The 17,387-nt window shown below is 38.1% G+C and overlaps 1 protein-coding gene across 2 annotated transcripts in view; it reads right to left on the minus strand.

Moving 5' to 3' along the window:
• Positions 1–17,387, minus strand: part of sos1 (son of sevenless homolog 1 (Drosophila)) — a 42,698-nt gene that overhangs the window by 7,271 nt on the left and 18,040 nt on the right. For both annotated transcript variants that reach the window (XM_051911659.1, XM_051911658.1), the window contains exons 9-19: positions 16,283–16,410; positions 10,696–10,987; positions 9,437–9,803; positions 5,927–6,008; positions 4,798–4,920; positions 4,615–4,718; positions 3,320–3,542; positions 1,017–1,136; positions 776–938; positions 280–397; positions 22–194 (exon numbers count right to left, since the gene is read on the minus strand). In XM_051911659.1, coding sequence (XP_051767619.1) covers positions 22–194; positions 280–397; positions 776–938; positions 1,017–1,136; positions 3,320–3,542; positions 4,615–4,718; positions 4,798–4,920; positions 5,927–6,008; positions 9,437–9,803; positions 10,696–10,987; positions 16,283–16,410 — 1,893 coding nt within the window. The remainder of the gene's footprint in view (positions 1–21; positions 195–279; positions 398–775; positions 939–1,016; positions 1,137–3,319; positions 3,543–4,614; positions 4,719–4,797; positions 4,921–5,926; positions 6,009–9,436; positions 9,804–10,695; positions 10,988–16,282; positions 16,411–17,387) is intronic.

The following is a 17,387-nucleotide window of genomic DNA, read 5'->3' on the forward strand; positions in this document are numbered from 1 at the left end:
TGCAAATGTTGTTTTTCTGACCCGTATGTCACTCTCCACACGTAAGCAGTACGGCTGGTTCTGGTACTGCTGGATTTCTCCGGTGATTTCCGCCACTTTCCGGCGTTTGCTGAAGTTGATCAGCTCTTTGCCGTGTCTCTTCAGGAAGTCCGGATTTCCTTCCTCAGTTTTTAGAATATTCGTTAAATAAATCCCTAAAACGAGCAGATCACATGTGCATCAAACACACAGTCTCATCAGAAACAGTGTCACGTGTGTGAAGAAGGAAGCGGAACGTACCAAAGAAGGGCACACAGGGAGGGTTGATGGACCTGAGTTTAGCCAGATATTTCTTATAATGATCTTCACTGAGTTCATGAGCTTCCTCCAGAATCTTCCTCTGTCTGCTTGGGATTTGCTGAAATGACATCACACGCAGGATGAGTTATAACATATTATGTGTTTTTAAGGCCAATTCACAGACGTCTGTTGCTTGAATGTTCATAAAACACATTATTTTCCTCATATTTTCCATTGTTCAGCTCCTCTCTTCCCAGTCTGTCAGTAACGCTCTGTTTATGAAGCCCCTCCTTTCTATAGAGCACAATGTGCTCTGATTGGTCGGCTGGAGCAGTGTGTTGTGATTGGTGTTTGGAAAATGTCCCGCCCCTTACCATAACTGCCAGTTTCAACACACTACTAACTAACTCAACCAGGCCCCGCCCCTGCATATGAATTATTTAAATGAGGAATATTGTGACGTGTTCATTCCCGGAAGAAATGTAAACGCTCTCACCTCAAAGGTGTGGTCGAGTCTGTAGACGGGCGATGAGTTCATGGCGCTCACCACCTCCAGAACGCCATTGAAGTTATTGAGCTCCTGAAACACCTGCAGGATCTCGATGATTCGCGATATGACGGCCACACGCTCCTCCACGTTCTCCGCTTCCACGATGCACCTGAGAGACGTGAGAAACCTTTAGAAACACACACACACACACACGGCTCTGAATTAAACACAAGGAAGCGTGTCGTACTTCTCGAACCACAGCGTGAGGTTGGTGGTGTGGCGGATCATTCGCAGCAGGTTCGGCGAGTTGATTTCCTTGTCTTCTTTAGTCCAAACGCTTCCCACCAGCTCTGACGGCTGAACCGCCCTACAGGATAAAGTATGTTAAAGGATTAGTTCACTTCTGAATGAAAATGTCCTGATAATTCACTCACCCCCATGTCATCCAAGATGTTCATGTCTTTCTATCTTCAGTCGAAAAGAAATTAAGGTTTTTTTAGGAAAACATTCCAGGATTTTTCACTGGGGTTCAACGGGTTGAAGGTCCAAATGTCAGTTTCAGTGCAGCTTCAAAGAGCTCTACATGATCCCAGACGAGGAATAAGGGTCTCATCTAGAGAAACCTTCGGCCATTTTCTAAAAAAATTAAAAATTATATACTTTTTAACCACAAATGCTCGTCTTGCACTGCTCTGTGATGCGCCACGCATTACGTAATCACGTTGGAAAGGTCACGCGTGATGTAGGTGGAAGTACTGATCCAGTGTTTCTCATTTTCTCCTCCAACTTCAAAATCGTAACACGAGAACGAACCTCATTGGTTCTCGCGGAAGCTCAAACGTGATGCGTAACACTAGAATGAACCTCCATCGTTGTTTTACCTTTTTTTGTAAAGGCCGTTTGACTTTGTCTTTGTCATGTTCGCTTTGTAAACACTGGATAGATACTTCCGCTTACATCACGCATGACCTTTCCAACATGATTACGTAATGCGTGGCAGTGAAAAGAGCATTTGTGGTTAAAAAGTAGATACATTTTTAAATATTTTGAGAAAATGGCCAATGGTTTCTCTAGATAAGACTCTTATTCCTCGTCTGGGATCATGTAGAGCTCTTTGAAGCTGCACTGAAACTGACATTTGGACCTTCAACCTGAAGTCCACTATAGAGAAAAATCCTGGAATGTTTTCCTCAAAAACCTTCATTTCTTTTCGACTGAAGAAAGAAAGACATGAACATCTTGGATGACATGGGGGTGAGTAAATTATCAGGAAAATTTCATTCTGAAGTGAACTAATCAACTAACAAAAAACACCTAGAACAGCAGTTCCACCTCAAAATCATGATCTAGACACTTTACAACTCAAAAAATATATCAATTAATTAATCGCAGACAAATGTTTTGTATTTTAAATATGCAAATGATGCACCATCTATTTAAATATGCACTAATTTGCATCTGAACATTGGATAAAGCCCGGTTCGAAATTCTTGTTTGATTTTGTTGACATTTCACATTTCTGTTTTTATCACTCCAGAAATCAGAAAATACTGTCAACAAATACATTTCACCATGTTTTAAGGATTAAAATGTCAAATAAATCAGGCGAATGATATATAAACAAACCTTCAGAATATAGAAATGAATAAAACTGTAAAGTTTGGTGTGTGTAAAGCTGCTGAAATGGAGATTTCTGACTCAAACTCACTGCTTTTAAAGATCTACAGACGCAAAGTGCAATAAAATAAACTTTCCACTAGTCTGAAAGAAGAATGTCTCAAATTGACCAGTGCATGAAAAAAAACAAAACAATAGATTTGGCTTTAGTGTCTCGCCTTAATAATTAATGTAAGAGCTTGAACACAATTTCAAGCTTCGCTCGTGCTGGCAGACATTTATTTTAACTTTATTTACTGTAACGTTTCCTGTTCGTTCAGAAACACAGAGAGACGATCGCCTGACACAGAGATGATGTCAAAATCACCCAGAATGCTCTTTCAATCAGGAGCCGAGCTGTTTTGCGTGTGCGGTTTGGTTCAGTGTTTTGGGAGACGGGTGCACAGAGCGGCCTCATGGGAAACGGAGCTGAGGTGGTGACCTTGGGTACGACGCTCATTGCCTGTTCCCACAGAGGTGAAGGGAAGTGTGTATGTGTGTGTGTCACAGCTGGACTCTCTATTGTGTTAAACTGCCCCATTTTCTGTGCAGACAGTGTTGCCAACGGGGCAGAAAATAAAAATACAAACAGGAAATCCAGCCTTTTCCCTTATAAAGGAAAAAAAGCAACATTAAAATACTGAACGAGCGCAAAACTAACACAAAAGACGATAACTAGTTTTAAAAATCGTTGTACATATAAAAGAATAGCAGAATATACGTTCAGTGTGATGTTTCTCCAGCTGATGAATGATAAAAACATTGACAGCCAATCAGAATCCATTCTGCTTTAAAGAGCTCGAGCATTTAAAGCGACAGCGCTCTTATAATTAAAAAACGATGATGGCGAGTAAATGCCGACAGAGGTCATAGGTCAAGGCTGAAGGGTCACACCTGTAGAAGTCGGACTCCAGCAGCGTGAGCTGTCGGGCGATCTCGATGGGGTGAAGGGTCATGAGGTCAAACTGATCCGTCTGTCCCGCTTTACAGAGGTGCCACTCGATGGGCGGCGGCGAGCTCTCGAATGTGATGTTGTGACTGGGGCCGTTCGCTTGCGCCTGCTTCTTCCTCTGGATGATCTTCGTGATGGACTCCACCCACTTCCTCATGGCTTTACCTGTGGACAGGTGACAGGACTGATGTGAGAGAGGCAGAACGGAACTGAGATCAATCAGCCACGATCGCGACAAGTGAAAGGATGTTTTACTCGACATTTTTTTTTGTTTCGTTGTATAGTCCCGCCCACGGTGAAATCTTATTGGCTCAAAATCCAATGTGGACAAAAAAAATTACATATGAAATTCATTTAAATTTCAATTCTTCACCAAATTCCATGTTTTCTGTTTTAATTTTTCTGGATTCCGTTTCAATTAAATTTTAATAATAAACAAGGATTGATCAATTGAAGTAATAAAACTTGTATAAAAAAACACTGATAATTTATTAACATTTTAACAATAATAGATCCATAAGAAATGTTTTGTTTTTTTCAGACATTCTGAGTTTTCTGTTTGAATTTTTCTGGATTCCGTTTTAATTAAATTTTAATAATCAAAAAGGATGTCAAATCAATTAAATTGATAAAACTTTAAATTTAATTTGTTAATTTATTTCTAACAGTAATAGTTCCTTGTTTTAATGTTTCTGTGATTTAATACAAATATATATATATATATTTGTATTAAATCACATATATAAACTAAAGAAATTTATGGTTTAAATTACATATGAAACATTATTTATAAAATTATATGGTGTGAGTCCTTAATAATAATATTAAATATACAGTACTTCTGAAAGTAATAATAATAAAAACATTTTTTTTTTAAGAACTGTATATGTTATATGATTATTAATTTTATTTCTGTCATAATTTCTTCAAGTTAAACCAAACTTTTATTTTGGCGGGTTGTAGTGAACAGCTTTGAGTTTCTGTGTGTCTTGTCGTGCTTTAATATTCACACACACTAGTCCATTTCGCGATCTGATTACGTTTACAGCCCTACTTTTGGTCTAAATTTTGCCAAATTTATACTGTATTATACTGTATAATTCCATATTTATGACTGGATTCCGTGATTCCATCCACGCTTGACACATTTTGAAGACTTTTCCAGAGTTTATCATCTCAGGTATGATGATGATGATGCTGATGCTGATAGAGTCGATCAGGAGGTTTGTGTTCGTACCTCTGACCTTGTTGATAAACTCCTCCAGTCGCCGTAGCAACTGAGCGTCCCTCTCAAAATCATAGAAGTGGTGCTCGACCCAGTGCCTGCACACATTCAGCACCCTGCAGACAGACAGAGATGGAGTGAGACGCTCTATGATATGTTAGTACTGTGTGTGTGTAAGTGTGTGTGTGTTTGTACCTGAGCTGTACGGGTTGAACAAACTCTTTGCGGAACCGTTTGAGTTCTGCACTCAGTGGCTGGTCTCCGTTCTCCATGGCCATCTGATCCGCTTCCGTGGGTTTGGGTTCTGGAATTTCAAACCTGGAACACAAACACACAGATGTTTCAACAGACGTGACAATAACTTCATAACATGAGTACAATAACGATTGCTACACAACTACAACTTTAACGCTTCAAAAAGTTCATCAAGAGATCGTAAAACTAATCCATATGAATTGAGCGGTTTAGTCCAAATTTTCTGAAGAGACTCGATCACTATATATGATGAACAGATTGAATTTAGGCTTTTATTTGCATATAAACAATGAGGTTCATTCTCGTGTTACACATCACGTTTGAGCTTCAGCAAGAACCAATGAGGTTCATTCTCGTGTTACGCATCACGTTTGCGCTTTAGCAAGAACCAATGAGGTTCATTCTCATGTTACGCAGCACGTTTGAGCTTCCTCAAGAACCAATGAGGTTCATTCTCGAGTTACGCAGCACGTTTGAGCTTCAGCGAGAACCAATGAGGTTCATTTTCATGTTACGCAGCACGTCTGAGCTTCACAAGAACCAATGAGGTTCATTCTCGTGTTACGCAGCACGTTTGAGCTTCCGCGAGAACCAATGAGATTCATTCTCATGTTACGCAGCACGTTTGAGCTTCAGCGAGAACCAATGAGGTTCATTCTCGTGTTACGCAGCACGTTTGCGCTTCCGAAAGAGATTTGTTTTTGTGCATCAAGCAGTTTCGGCTGAGATTCTGTTTATGTACGCTGAATTCAGTTCAGTCTAAATTCAATCTGTTCATCATATAAAGCAATCATGTCTCTTCAGAAAATTTGGACCAAACCACTCAATTCATATAGATAGTTTTACAATCTCTTAATGAACTTTTTAAAGCATCAAAGTGTCAGTTGCGCAGCTGTCTATGGAGGAACAAAGAGCTCTCAGATTTCATCAGAAATATTTTCGTTTGTGTTCCGAAGATGAATAATAGTCTTATGGGTTTGGAACAACATGAGGGTGAGTAATAATGACAGAATTTTCATTTTTAGATGAACTATCCCTTTAAGGTGCGTGTCAGTGCTGATTGTCTGACCTCTCCATGAGCAGATCCAGCAGCTCCTGAGGTTTGCAGAAGGATCGGTATGTGGTGAGAAACGTCCTGACGAAATTGGGATCTGAAAAACAAGGAAAAATGTTTTGTTTAACAAAAACCATTTGATTATGTTTGTCAAACTATTTCCTTCCATCCACCGTTGACATGAAACAGTCCTGTGAAACTATTTTTACTTAAAAATGCCTAAATTTGAAACCCGTTTCATGTTGACTGTAATAAAATAAAAATCACTGCATCATGGTGATGATAATGACATTTTTTTCCATTACAGTAAAGAGAATTTGGGTGCTTAAATGTCATAAAAAAAGCACATAATCAATCGCTCTATTATTCAGAACCGACTTCAAGCCCGTATGTGGCGTCCATACGGAGTTTGCAGCATGATGGATCTGTTCTGTTCTGGCCGAAGTGAACAATAGAAGCTCAGTGAGCAATTCCAAACAATCGGCCTGGAATTATTCTAGCCAGGAAACAGACACACGGCTCTGACGCACAAGACACACATATACACAACACACACACACACTTAAAATAGATTCAGGGCGTGCAGATTGTGATTCTAGTGTCTGGGGCCGAGAGAAAGTTCACACACACATTAAATTGAGTGTGTGTTTAAGAGTCACTCACTAATGATCATTAACCCTCATCCACACCCTAAATGAGCACTGTGCTACACAGGACACACCTTTTTCCCCTTTACACACACAGTGTTTCTCCAAACGTCTGTTTCCTTTGCCTTATTAGAAACCAGTATTTGTGGGCCGCTGGAGGTTCCAGTGGAAAACTGGGTGCTATATTTACCGCAGAGCCTCTGAAGGAGGAAGTCTACTGGGGTGTGCGGAGCGAAAACGCCCATCAGAGGAATTCAGAGTGACCCGCTCACAGACACCCAGAACATCTGCGTCAATCTCACCCAAACACCAGCACGTCACGTTTTACCCCGTAATTAACCAATAATCAGATGTTATATTTTGTGTAAAGGCAGTGAATATTGATATTAGGATCATTTTTGCACTGCGACATGTTAAACACCGTTATTACCATAATGCATTAAAAAACAAATGCTTTGTTCAAAACCGACTATATAGTATGCGAAAAACAGTACGCCAAAAGAGTAGTACGTCCGAATTCATAGTATTCGAAAAACAGTAGGCGAAAAGTCCCCGGATGACCTACTACTCAAGTGTGGATTTGATGGACACTTTACTATCCCATGAGGCCACGGGAGAGGATTTGTGAATGGCAGTGAAGCGATGCAATGGACACCGTAGGTCACATGACAATGACAACATGGCGGATGTAGTACGTCCGAATTTTATTCATACTACACACTCTCATACTATATAGAACATACTTTTTTTTTTGGGTTTAAACATTTACTGTAATACAATAATTTAAATTAAAATCAAATACTACCATGATGCACAAAGACTTTAGAATTTAAATATATGACTCACATTACACTAACGACAATTTGGGGGGTAAATGTGATCATCATAAAAAAATAAAAACAATAAAAACACACACACACACATATACACATACACACACACACATATATATTAGTGCTGTCAAACGATTAATCGCATCCAAAATAAAAGTCTATGTTTACATAATAAATGTTTGCGTACTGTGTATATTTATTAAGCATATATAAATAAATACACACACACACGTATTTATTTAACAAAAATCTAATATTATAAATAAATATTTTAAATAATGTATATTATATATAAATATAAATATTTAAATATATTATAATTATAAACAAATATTATAAATAATGTATATTATATATAAATATATTTATTTATAATATTAATAATATATTTATATTACTATATAATATACATTATATATAAACATATTATAAATAAATATTTATATTTACATATAATATACATTATATATAAATATACATGTAAATATTTCTTAAATATATACATGTATGTGTGTGTATTTATATATACATAATAAAAATACACAGTACACACACATTTATTATGTAAACATTTATTTTGGATGCGATTAATCACGATTAATCGTTTGGCAGAACTAAATATGTGTGTGTGTATAGATATTTTTATATATATATATATATAAATAAAATATGTAATATTTTAAATTGTATATAAATTATAATAATATATATAAATCAAGAAAGTTATAATTTTATTATACATCTCATTTTTATACATTTCATTATATTTATTTATAATATATTCATGATATAATATAATTATAAATAAATTATAATATTATTTATAAATCAATCAATTTATAATTTTATATACACACATAATTTTGGCCCAGGCTGTCATTTGAACACATGCACAAATAAGACAGAGCCAAAAATATATTAATAACTGATTATGTTGTAGTCAATGTATGCTTTTTCCTGAGCTTTTTGTTTTTCTATACATTAAAAATAAAACCTGTAGCTGTAGTTTGCCTTTTTTGCCAAATAATTTTAAAAATATCTTAAGCAAGTGTAGTGTTTTGTTCTTCCCTCATATTTAAAATATTGGAAAAAATATAAAATATTTTCCTCATATTTTGATAGTTAAATAGATTAAATAGACATCACTTTTGTCCTCTTCTATATGTTGTTGACAGCTTCAGTAAGAAGTGAGAATCACTGATCTACTCAAGCCACAGAGACTAACCCAAACCTAGTTGATCATGTGCAGATAAACCGCAGCTGTAGTTTGAAGCGTTCTGTGCTTGTGTACGACACAAACCGCTGCTCTATTAATAGACTCATTAACATTTTGTTACTGTTCTCAGATTATTACTTCTGCCTTCATGAGCTTGAGTGATTTGGGTCGAGTTGATCAGCTGTTTAAAGACTTCATCCCACCCTAACCACACACACACACACACACACACACACACACAGGAAGGACACTGCACAGATAACAGAGCTGAACTTGTGCTTTGTTCAAGAATAGCCGTTGTTTTTCTCTCTTATCAGTGCTAGTCGTGTTATCAGCACTAACAAAGCAGGTCGCCACACTGAGGTCTGTGACGTAAACGAGCCCAAATATTTACAGATGCTGAGGAACGAGCACAAAGGAGGCGATGGGTTCAGCTGGACGAGGCCTTCGGTGTCTCTGTGCTCATTCTGCTGGTGTTGTTGTTGTTGTCGTCGAGACTCGAGGTTGTGAAATAAATCAGTAATGCGCATTAGCGGTGGCTGGTAAACACCCTGTACGGTGGAGTAACTACTGAGTGCACAAAATCCAGCAGTGAAAGAACACGCCACATTATGCAAAACCACACAAATATCAGTGATAGTTTGGGTCAAACTGCTGGAGGAACATGTCAAATTGAGTCTAGATTAACCTTTCAGACTGCAAGGCCCATAATAATATTCAAAACACCACAACTTTCTCAGTTGTTCGTGATTTACTGGAGAAGGATTAAGGATTTAAGGATTGTTACTTCAAAAACATTGTACTGAACAGTTATATGAACGTCACTCACCAGCGTACATGTGGAAGGTCAACCTCTCTATGAGCTTCAGCACCGTTCCGGCTTTGATGATGGGAATGCCGGATTTGGATTGGACGTTCTCTTCGAACACGACGTTCTCCTCGGAGTCTGGTTCGGCGAAGCGGTACACCTCGGCTCCAGGAAGTCTCATCTGCTCCTCCTTCTCCTCCTGCAGCATGGCCGTGTCCAGCATGCGCTCCAGCGTGGAGCGGTACTGCAGCGAGATCAGAGCAGCCATCCAGCCGTTCTTCTCCTCCGCCGATTTGGCGGAAAACACCACGCTGTTCCCGTCCTTCAGGATGATCTCGAAAGCGTGCCGGTACTCACCCTCCTTATCGTCCTTGTCGTTGATCTGGACCTGTTGAAGAACACGTGGACGTTTAGCTCCAGTCCTCTATCAGTCCTCTACCTCTGTCGGAAGCAGACTTTTATTTTGACAGTGTCAGGACTTTTATTTTGACAGTGTCTGAGCACCTGAGAGTTTTTGTTTGGCCGATAAGTTTCGGAAGCAGACTTTTATTTTGACAGTGACAGGAATTTTGTTTTGACAGTGTCTGAGCGCCTGAGAGTTGTCGGAAGCAGACTTTTCATTTTACACTGTCAAAATAAAAGTCCTGGTAATGTCAAAATGAAAGTCTGTTTCTGACACTTATCGGCCAAACAGAAAAACTCTCAGGCGCTAGACACTGTCAAAATAAAAGTCCTGTCACTGTCAAAATGAAAGACTGTTTCTGACACTTATCAGCCAAACAGAAAAACTCTCAGGCGCTCAGACACTGTCAAAATAAAAGTCCTGTCACTGCCAAAATGAAAGACTGTTTCTGACACTTGTCGGCCAAACAGAAAAACTCTCAGGCACTCGGACACTGTCAAAATAAAAGTCCTGGCACTGTCAAAATAAATGCTTTTATATAAACAGTTTTCAACACTGATGATAATCAGAAATGTTTCATGAGCAGCAAATCAGCATATTAGAATGATTTCTGAAGGATCATGTGACAATGAAGACTTGAGTAATGATGCAGAAAATTTAGATTTGATCACAGGAATAAATTACATTTGACATATATTCACAAAGAAATTTTTTTTAATAATATTTCACAATTCTTACTGTATTTTTGATTAAATACAATCAGCCTTGGTGAGCAGAAGACACATCTTTCTAAAACATTAAAAATTCTTACTGACCTCAAACTTTTAAACGGTAGTTTACATTTGCTTTACATCGGCATTGGCCGATCACTACCCACCTTCCTCATGAAGAACTTCTCCTTCAGACGGTACTCGGCCGCACTGGCTCCCGGCAGACGCGGCTGGCCATGGTTGGACTTGCAGCAGATCATAAGGCCATCGAACAGGAAGATGTGGCGCTCATGTTTGGCGCCCACCCGTGTGAGCGTTCCCTCCATGATGAACTCATTGCAGCACTGGCCGATGTCTTTGCCCTCCCAGCCGTCGATGTTCCTCTGGATCTCATTCATCTTCTTGATGGCTAGATGTTTGCCCTTCATCTGCTGACTGTAGAAGCGGCACGCCGACTCGCTGGATGGGCAGAAAAATGAGGGGACAATGTCAAAAAACTAGGGCTTGACTGACTATATTGATTAATCAATTTTAATTGATCTTCATTTTGATGATCTCGATCTCCAATAATCACAATAAGTGCTTTTTATGATATGAAACAGTCTCAGCTTTCAAATTCAGTTAGTTTTATAACAAAATTAAAAAAATAAATGTGGTTTTAATGCTCTTTAATGTGTCGTGACAGATCGCTAAAGCGCCTCAGTTCAAGCGGCTCGTGAACCGATCATCTCTTCTTCTTTACTACTAGTTATAGCACCAAATAAATAAGAATGAACATCAAAATTAATGTTGAAAGATACAATACAGCTTACTGAAATTAATCATGTCTCGTGTAATCGCTCAATCAGTGTTTCAAGCACGGAAAGACGTCAATAAAACAGTATAACGTTACATTTACCACAGAAAAGCCATTCAATGGCCATAAAATCGAAGCATTTTTTACCACGGCTAGCGTGTTTTCAACTTTGGGTAAAACACAGCACTCCTCACTGTCACTTTTTACCCAGCTAGAAAAATTACTCCAGAGAGGAGCATTTTGATAAATATATGCACTATATTACATATTCGTAATATTTTACTTAACCTGTTCTTCATTATTTAATGTGTTTAAATCAATCTGTCATGAAAACAAGTTATTACAGTCATGATTAGAAACATAATTATTAAAAAGATTATATAAATGTGCCTAATGAGTGCCTTTTTGAGTGTTATTATATATTATATCTAAAAATAAATAGCAATTGAATCGAATAGTCTGGACTTTTGTTAATTTTAACCTGTGATATTATAGTAATGTACCGACTGACATGGTTCAGTTCACATCTTTAGTTCAGAGAGATTTTTTTCCTTCACATCAATCAATCAGAATCAAGAGTTTGTGAATCAAATCAAATCGATTTGTGAAATCAGTGTCAATACCTACTGAGGGGGAACATTACGAAAGACATCAAAATATCACACTAAAGCTGTAGAAGAGGCTGAGGAAGGGAAATAAATCTGCTCTTCACACGTCACCAGTGAGGACTAAACCAAGTCCTGGAGTTCCTCATAAACACCAACATCTAAATAACAAGATTTCAATGTCCAATCAGCTTTAAAGAGGACCTATTCTGTTCCTATTCGCTTCATAGAGACAGGAACTAAACAGAGCGTTACTGACAGACTGGGAAGAGAGGAGCTGCAACAATGGAGAATATGAGGAAAATAATCAACATTCAAGCATGAAAACCTGTTCTAGAACAAATCAAAACTTTGTAAAAGTGCATTATAGGTCCTCTTTAATATGAACAGCCCACCAGGACCTGAAGGAGACTCGCTTCTACACCATCAAATTCTTAGTAGGAGTCTGATTTTCTGTTATGTTTGGGTGTTACGAATCACAGGGTGGAGGGTATGAATGAGTTAAAGACGGCAGGACTAGTTAAAGACTCTCTGTAGAGTGAAAAGCATCTTACTTCTGAATGTTTTTGTGAACACGCGAGCACATGCGCGTCACGTCAGAGCAGATGGAGGAGTGATGAGATGGCAGACTTTCTCTCCTCATGGCGCCACACACTGCGGACGAGCGACACTGCACTATTAAAGCCCGTTCACACCAAGAACAATACCGATAACTATATCAGCGTCCACACCAGTGTTTATTATAAGAGCGCTGTCACTTTAAATGCTCGAGCTCTTTAAAGTAGGATAGATTCAGATTGGCTGTCCATGTTTTTATTGTTCGTCAGCTGTATCATGAGATCCCAATGAAAGCGTTCCTCTGTGCCGTTATCGTTATAGTATATTTTAATGATTTTTAGAACCATATCTTTATCGTTATTGTCCTTGGTGTAAACGAGCCTTTACCTTCCACACACATCAGCAATTAAACACATTCAGTCACGATTTTAACAGTGATCGTTTCCTTCACAACAGAAACATTAACTAAAGGTATTGTTGGAAAAATCATTCGGTGTCTTAAGGTTTAATTTGTTAACATTGAATGAACTAACAATGAAAAATAGTTCTAAAGCACTTTTTAGTGTTAATGTACTAATACGTTATTAAAATCAAAAGTTCTATCTGTTAATATTATTTAATGGATCTGAGCTAACATGAGCTAACAGTTATATTTTTATTAACTAACAAAGACTAAATATAGCTGCGAGCAGCAATTATCGGGGTTCAATCTCTTTAAGGCCTTTAAGCACATGCATAAAAATGTTTAATGTTTTAATTAGCAAGCCTGTAACCATCTCGATCATAGATGGAATACAGCCAATACAGGCAATTTACCATAGGAAATATAAGGTTTATAAAGTTTTTTAAACAGTTATCGAGATTGAGCCAAAAACCTAGGACTAGTTCGCCAAAGTTAGTTTTTAAAATAAAATTCAATATGAATGATTCGATGGACAGTGGCGGTCCTAGAGGCAAAGTTGCTCAGAATGAGGAGTTCTACCATGTGGTACGAATGTCGGGGGCGTGCGCGAAAAATCATGCGATACACGATCCTTTACGCACATAAAAAACGCGAGTCAAACAGGCCCAGTGAGTTTCATTCCGATCGGCCTCCGATAACCTTGTCTGATAGCTGCTCAAACTTCATTGGCCGATGGCGGACATGTTTTATGAGATGCGCCAATTTCCTCGAAGACACTGCATGCCAATTTTCAAGTCGATCGGATTAACGGTGAAGTAGTTATAGCCATTTTTCATGTTTTTTTTCCTGTTATAGCGCCACCAAGTGGCCAGTTGCAGCGTCCCTTTTCACATGACCACAGAATGAGCTCTTACATAGATGTGCCAAATTTGGTGAAAATATCTCATTCTGTTCACAAGTTACAGCCATTTTAGTAAAAGTGGCTCCGCCCACTTTGAACGTTTTGGCGGCCCCTAGAGACCGTGAATCGAAATTTCAACTTTTTTTTGATAATTATTGACAATCAGACTGCAGAGAATCTTGCAGCACTGATTTGGTTCAGATCTGGTCAAGAACCTAGGACTAGCTCGCAAAAGTAAAAAAAAATCCATAACGGTTTAGGAGTTATGAGCCATTTCGTACTTTTGAGCGCTGTAGCGCCCCCATCAGGCCGATCGGGGCGAGCCTTGGTGACGTTGTAGATGGTGTGAGTACTACCAGCCCTCAAAGCTTCAAGTCTCTACGGCTTATAGTTTGGTCTGCCTGATCACTTTTAGAGGAGAATGTTGATCCTTGGAAATTTTAACAATTACAATAGAGTTTCAGAGCTTCAAGCTAATAAATACTGTAACAAATGCATTGCTCGTTGTTAAATAATGGATTAACTAACATTACCTAACAGGACCTTATTTGTAAAGTGTTACCGATTCTTCAAACAATTCAGCTTGACTAAATGAACTTAACAATAAGGTCCCATTAGTAAACATTGGTTAGTACACTAACTAACAATGAGCAACACATTTGTTAAAGTACATTTGATTTTAATAATGCATTAGTAAATTAACATTAACTAAGATTAACCAATGCTTTATTTTTCATTGTTAGTTCATGTTACTAATGTTAACAAAAGGAACCTTACTGTAAAGTGTTACCCAACGTTTCAACAACATGACTGAGTAAAAACATGAAACAATCTCAGATGATGAAGAATCTCGTTCCTGCAGCTCACGATCACGACGCTGTCGATCGATTCTTTGTTCTAGTTCAAACGCACAGAAGCGAACAGCTAGAGCGTTAATTTCTCCAAACACACACGTACCGTAAGATCAGCCATCCTTTCCACATACACGAACGCATAAAACCGCTAAAACACGATCAACAGCACATGAAAACGTCAGATCCTCATGATTCTTGAGTCCTTCAGCAGATGAAGGGCCGCTTTCCTCCTCATTCTCTCTCTCTGAGAACAACAATAGCAGTGCCGCCCAAACCCTGACGCAACAGACCCGTGTCCGTCCCGCTCGCTGGCTATTTTAGGGTCAGAGGGAAACACATGAGGGGCTGATGGGTGGAGAGCAGTGTGTGTGTGTGTGTGTGTCTCTGTGTGTGTGTGTGTAGTCCAGGTAAAGCCTATGTTCTGAGGATAAAATGTCCCCACAAAGATAACAATAACTGAAATCCTTGTGAGGACATTTTTAGTATCCATGAGGAAAACAGATTATCAATCATACTTAGATGTTTTTTGAAAAAAGCAGAATGTTCTCTGTGACGAGTAGAGGAGAGATTATATAGTCTGTACACCATAAAAGTCTTTATGTCATGGAAACCCAACGTGTGTGTGAGTGTGTGTATATCTGTGTGTATATGTGAGTGTGTGTGTGTTTGTGTGAGTGAGAGAGTGTGTGTGTGTGAGAGTGTGTGAGTGTGTTTAAGCGTGTGCACGTGTGTATTTATGTGAGAGTGTGTGTGTGTGACAGAGAGAGAGTGCGTGTGTGTGTGTGAGAGTGTGTGAGAGTGTGTGTGTGTGTGTGTGTGAGTGAGTGTGTGAGAGTGTGTGAGAGTGTATGAGAGTGTGTGAGAGTGTGTGAGTATGTGTGTTTGTGTGAGTGAGAGAGTGTGAGTGTGTGAGAGTATATGAGAGTGTGTGAGAGAGAGAGTGTGTGTGTGTGTGTTTGTGTGAGTGAGAGAGTGTGAGTGTATGAGAATGTGTAGGCGTGCACATGTGTATGTGTGTGAGAGATTGTGAGTGTGTGAGAGTGTGTAAGCGTGCACATATGTGTATGTGTGTGTGAGGATGTGCATGAGAGTGTGTGTTTGTGTAAGTGTGCGGGCATGTGTGTGTCTGTGTGAGTGTGTGTGAAAGTATGTGTGAGAGTGTGTAAGTGTGCGCACGTGTGTGAGAGTGTGTGTGAGTGTGTGAGAGAGTATAAGTGTAAGAGAGTGTGTGTGTTTGTGAGTGAAAGTGTATGAGAGTGCACATATGTGTGCGAGAGTGTGAGAGAGAGTGTGTGTGTGTGCGTGAGAGAGAGAGAGTGTGTGTGTGTGTGTGTGTGCACGCGTTTTAAGAGGACACAAATGTGTATAATGACATGGGTATTACACTAGTATTATAACGTAAACATGAAACATGAGGACATTTCATGAGTCCTCATATTTAAAATAGCTTTAAAATTATACTAAACAATGTTTTATTAAAAATATAAAAATGCTTCTGTGATGGTAGGTTTAGGGGTAGTGTAGGGGAGAGAATGTACAGTTTGTACAGTATAAAAACCGTCACACCTATGGAGAGTCCTCACTAAGATAACAAAACAAACCTGTGTGTGTGTGTGTGTGTGTGTGTGTGTGTGTACCTGAGGCGTCTCTTGGCGAGACTCTTGGAACAGATGCGCTCCATGCTGCTCTGCAGGTTCAGCAGGGCTGTGATGGCCTGTTTCAAACACTCTTTATCCTCCTCATCCTCACTCTTCTCCTCCAGTTGCTGTAGACGAGCGGACAGAGAGCGGACGGTGAAACGCTTCAGGGGTTCAGGGGTCACATGTACATGATTTTGACTATTTTAACTAATTTAATGATGCTTTAAGCCAGCGTTTCTCAAAAATTGTGGTTCGTGAGTTGATGGAACGCTAATAATTAATTAAATCATAAAAATTTAAAATTTAAATATTATATATTATTTTTAAAATCATAAATACATAATTTTAAAATAATAGCAAATTGAAATAAAACACTTACTAAAATGAATTAATTCATAAAAATGTAAATATAAAATAAAAGCAAATAAAACACTAGAGATGAGTTAAATAAAAAGTCAAATAAAAAAAATTAATAATTAAAAAAAAATTATGTCAACTTAAAATAAATAATTTTAGAGTAAAATATTTTACAAATATAAAAAAATATATATATTTGTAAAATAAAAGCAAATCAAAATAAAACAAAAAATAATTTAATTAATGTAAAATTAAAATATAAATAAAAAGTGAATCAAAATAAAACATATACTAAAAATTGACTAATATTAAAATAAACAATTTTAAAATACGAACAAGCAAATAAAATAAATACATAATTAAAAACAAATAAATAAAACAATTATTAAATCCTAAATATGCAAAATGAAAATAAATAAATCATGTTAAAATGAACATGCGAATTGAATTAACTAATTATGAAATATTAACTTAAATATAAGCATGAAATTATGTCTGTAACGCTGTAAGCCGCTGTATGTTTGTGATGACGGACCCTCATCAGGTCATGTGTGCAAACAGACATTTCTCATTTCAGCTGCTTCAGTATGAAAGAGAGGTTTGTGCGTCGCGTTACAGCCTGAGATTTGCTCATTTCTGCTCCATAAATCCCCCCGAAAGAATCCAGGAAAGCTGCTTAGGGCTGCTGGGAATGCTGGAGCTCTGGAAGCAGCAGTAAAGCTCTCTGAGGTCACATGTTCAGATC

This window comes from Ctenopharyngodon idella, chromosome 11 (genome assembly GCF_019924925.1).
Source record: "Ctenopharyngodon idella isolate HZGC_01 chromosome 11, HZGC01, whole genome shotgun sequence".
Taxonomy (NCBI): Eukaryota; Metazoa; Chordata; class Actinopteri; order Cypriniformes; family Xenocyprididae; genus Ctenopharyngodon; species Ctenopharyngodon idella.